The following is a 4,702-nucleotide window of genomic DNA, read 5'->3' as shown; positions in this document are numbered from 1 at the left end:
AAATGCTATATCAATACCATACCTAATTAAATTCGGTATGGTTTGGCTTTTCTCTTTTTGATTTCGGTTTATTCGGTTCGGTAACTTTGGTTTATTCGGCTTAAATATTAACTGTAATATTCTTAATTAAAGTATTTACAAATATAAATATAAAAACATTCTAGCTCATCTGACTGTTGACAAAATCTTTATTCAAAACCAGCAAGTATAAACTGAGAGAAAAAAGGTACATAAAGGAATAAATATGATCGTTGAAAATATCTTGTTACTTACTTAGAGGTAATTGTTGAACTTAGAGAATACAGTAAGGTAATACAAATTAATGCTACAGCAATATACAAGTAACAAAGTAAGAAACACCCTAAAATGCCAAAGAAAGTATTGTGTAACTTATAGTATGTTATAATCAATATATTTAATGTGTAATTTAGTATTTATTTCGGTATGGTACCAATATTTCGGTATTATTTTTTTAAATACCAAATACCGTACCTAATATCAAAAAATTTAAATACATACACTAAATACCGTACCAAATACCGAAATACCGAATACCAAAATTTTCGATTTCAATACGTCAATTCGGTATTTACCATGCGCACAACCCTAGTTGGGAAGTGCTTGTGCCAACTGCCAGCTAAAGATCCTTCTGTCATAATTAACAAAGTTTTTTTCAATGCAGAAACTTTATTAATGATGAGAGAAGAATCTTTAACGGCACCTTTAATTAAAGTTGCCATACAGCATTTCAAAAGCTAGGTACCTCAAATACAAACTCATAAAAGCCAGTGCGGGGAACATGATATGCTCTGCACTTTGCATTTACATATTTTTAAATGCTTTGGCAGAATTTCCTTGCAGCAGAATCTAGCCTTTTAATTTAGAAACTAGCTTCTGGTCTGAGCAGTTGTTTACAACTCATTTTAGTAGATCAAACTTTGCCTAGACTTTTGGGGCAGTTTCTTGAAAACTGCACATAGTTCAACGGGATGTAGTGCCAACTACAATAAAGTTTGTCAAATATAAATATTTCATCGATCCATAGCATGAGAGCCAGCTGATACATTGTTGGAATATTTGTGTTCAACTTCATGAAAGTCTACTTGCCTATTGTATACTTGTAAAACCATAATATCTGTTTAAAGAAAGAACAAGGCACAAACGCCAAGAGAAGGAAGAATGTTAAAACAAAAATAAACCAACATATTGTACTTTGGAGATCAAGAAAATTTTGAGCCTGGAAATTGTCATGCTTACAACAGCATGTCAAGATTTATCAGTTCCTACTGAAACATTTCACAAACCAGCAGCAAAATTGTAGAGTTTACTACTAGCAATGCATTCAAACTTCAAATCATGCGCATTTATGGTTATGGCATTTTATAAAGAAGGAATATGGATACATATCGCTAACTAAAGAATTTGTCAATAAAGTATATCCTGGCCTGTATTGCTAATTGTTGAGATAATTGATGCTTTCAGATATATGAAGATCCATGTTCAAGTGCAGCAGTGTATAACCTAGGCACATATGTTTGTCTATATTCTCATCACTTCAATCTGATACTCGATACTATACATTCAGTTCAAGAAACACAATAGCCATGCCTGCAAATTAAACTAAGAAAGTGTACACAAGATATTAAAAGAAAATGGTCTCTTTCTTCTTTCTACGCTCAAAGCCAACAGAACAAAGTGTCAGCAGTTGACTGAGGAAAAGACAGCTAATTTTAGAAAGAGCAAATCATCACTAACCACCAAAGGCATGGACTACTGGGTTTTGGTGGTGTATAACATGGGACGTCCACATTGACAAATAAATAGCATAACATATGTATAAATTTCAGAAGCAAGACAAATCTTTTCTTTAAAGTGAATGTAGTATATACCAAAGATCAAATATTTTTGTCCTACTTGATTTACAAACACAGTTGCTAGTAATCTTTACAAAAAAATTCCTTTTCTTTTTTCATGTGAATATTCATGTACAGCTCTAAGAACTATGACTACTGAGATTAATCACATCCAGTAACCACAAAGATGGAAAAGAATTACTGATTTTGATAATGATGACGCCCATTCTTCTTTGCAACAGAATAATAATAGGCACGAAGCAACCTTTTATGGAACCTCCGAAGGTTCAACCTCACATTTTGACGATCAAGGTAGATCTTTTTCGTGAATTCCCATCCTCTGTTGTTCACACTGTCCGGGTCCGTTAGAACAGAATCAGTTTTCTCGTACTCATTGTACAAAGAGCTCTCTTGTGGAAGGATTTTGTAGCCTATGTACTTGAGACCTAATTTCACTGCTGGTTGTCCATAGTAAGTGTCTGCTGCCCAATCTGTTCCCAGTGGAACGATTTGGATAAAAACGGATTCAGGCCGCATGAAGAGGAAATGAGTCATAGCAGCACCATGAACTCCAATCATAACATAGCTGGAATTAAGAGTTCGATAGATCCTTGCAAGCTCAGTCGTTCGCTGAGGCCTCAAAACTTCCACTTGGAACCCAATATCTTGTGCCATTTTAACTAATGAATCTTCATTGAGTATTGCTCTTGAATCATTTCTGGCTATTATGACAACTTTAGGTTTCTTCAACTCCTGCTTTTCTTCAGTCATTTCTATCTTTGTCTTAGTTGACGGTGACAAAGCAAGTCTATCTTGTTCCTCCTCTTGGATCAACCCTCTAATTCGAGGCAAATAAGCTCGGTCTAGCATGTCTCGGAAATCTCTAATAGTCCCATTGCCTCCCATCAATGAAGGATCGATAGTTAGCTCATCATGTATTTTTAAACCAACTATGGCTTCAGGGAAACAATGAGTCCTATTATCTCCGCTAAAGTCGATAATAGGATACTCAGTGAGGTGAGGCAGTATGTTCTCGTACTTTGAAATCCACCAATCATGATACTCAAGGATTACAAATACAACTTTCTTGTTGAAATGCTGAGAAGTGATGTAAAGAGGCAAAATTCCATCATTGAATTCGTGGTAAAGATTACCCGTGTAACCTCCGGTGGAGAAGAACACAGCAGGTACATCATGTTGGACATCACACTTCTGATGAATGGCATTATTCTCTCCCTTCAAAACAAGGTCTAATTCATCGATTGTGTCCATTACACTTTTTTCCCATTTCCGAGTATACGGCTTAATCTTTTCGTGTTGGAATATGTCGTCATTTTCACCAGATGCCCCAAATACTTGGCTGCCATAATCATTGTCTCTGTAGAGGGTAATTGTGGAGGAAGCAGAATTTGTTCTTACATCCCCTTTCATTACACAGATATCTGACCGGATGCTACTTCTATCACAGCAGATTGACCCTGCATTTTGATGAAAACATCTCTCAAAAATTGCAAAAGAGAAGTGCATAAACCTAAAAATCAAGCAGTAAGGTTGATACAATGCTCTAACTGTTAGATTAACATAAAAAACCAAAAGGATTAATAGCAAAAGGAAGACCATGCAGCCTTAAATTATGTTTTTGCCTTTCAAAACAGGACCAGATTACAACACACACACATATATCAAAAAGTTAAAAAAGATCTAAAGGTATATTGCACCTGCCCAGGATGCAATATTTGCTCCTGAAAAATCTAATTGTATATTTATAGATGCTATAAAAGCACAACAAAAAGGAACTTGTTTTCCTCTCAGAAGCAACCAAAGGGCTACAGGCCCTAACCATCTATTTGTGTAACAAGTCCAAAAAAAGTTTATCAAAAACACAAAATGAAATCCCTAGTATTTCAAAATACTCAAGCAGTAAATAAAGAGAAAGAGGGAATCTGGAGAAAAAAAGCACCATATTGTTATAACAAATACAGGAAAAAAAACAGAAAAGGAAGATAAATATAAAGAGGAAGCAACTAACCATTAGAGACAGAAGAACAAACTGAAGCATATACAGCTGATGTAGAACTAAGCCTTTCATCTTCAAAACCAAATGAATCTGCACAGACCCACAAAACAGAACAATCAGAAAAAGAGAAACAAAAGTAGAAAGAGTATTAACAGAGGAAGAATAAAGCAAACAACATGAACAAAGAAGAAAAAGAGAGAGACTTACATAAAAGAGAAAAAGTAGGGGCAGATGTGAAGAAATAAGGAGCTAAAATAAAGCTGAAAGAGACGAGAGACAGCAAAAGAAGAAACAAAAGCTTGGGTCTTGATCTTTTGCTGTGACCAATATTTTCACAAACTAGACCAAAGGGGTACTGTGACTTCTCATCTAAACAAACAACCACCTCATCTCCTTTCTTCCACTGCTGATATCTTTGGTACTGCACCATTTTCTTGAACATTTGGCTTAATAACACAAGGTAAACAGGAAAATAAATAAGAGCTTTTGGAATGAACAGAGTAAAGGAAAGAGCTTTTCTATGTATGTATCTTTGGAATGAGAATAAATAACAAAAGGGTATCTGAAGTTTACTTGAGGAAAGGTTTTTATGGGGTTCAAGGCTACTGCTTGGGAGAATAAAGAAAGGAGTTTGGGGATGTAAACGCTGTCAAAAAGGAAGGAAGAAAAAATAAGCACATTGTATATTTTCACGGTCAAAGGCGTGTACAAATGGTAAAGGACTTGAAAGGGGGCGGAAAGAGGAATTTAAAGACTAGGCCATTGGCTGGCTGGTTTTAGACTGATTCTCTAACATGTTACTACAACTTGTAAGGAAATTTGGTTCATAATA

The 4,702-nt window shown here is 35.2% G+C and overlaps 1 protein-coding gene across 1 annotated transcript; it reads right to left on the bottom strand.

Annotated features, from left to right (window-relative positions):
- Positions 1 to 1,861: 1,861 nt before the first annotated feature.
- On the bottom strand, positions 1,862 to 4,460 carry LOC104091554 (xylan glycosyltransferase MUCI21-like). The gene is made up of 3 exons (XM_009596919.4): positions 4,078 to 4,460; positions 3,883 to 3,960; positions 1,862 to 3,331 (listed from the first exon to the last, which is right to left on the bottom strand). Exons 1-3 carry the CDS (start codon positions 4,310 to 4,312, stop codon positions 2,052 to 2,054), a joined length of 1,593 nt encoding a protein of 530 aa, XP_009595214.1. The 5' UTR covers positions 4,313 to 4,460; the 3' UTR covers positions 1,862 to 2,051.
- Between the last annotated feature and the right edge of the window lie 242 nt (positions 4,461 to 4,702).

This window comes from Nicotiana tomentosiformis, chromosome 2, assembly GCF_000390325.3.
Source record: "Nicotiana tomentosiformis chromosome 2, ASM39032v3, whole genome shotgun sequence".
In the NCBI taxonomy this organism is placed as follows: Eukaryota; Viridiplantae; Streptophyta; class Magnoliopsida; order Solanales; family Solanaceae; genus Nicotiana; species Nicotiana tomentosiformis.
This window is presented reverse-complemented; position numbering and strand designations above follow the sequence as displayed.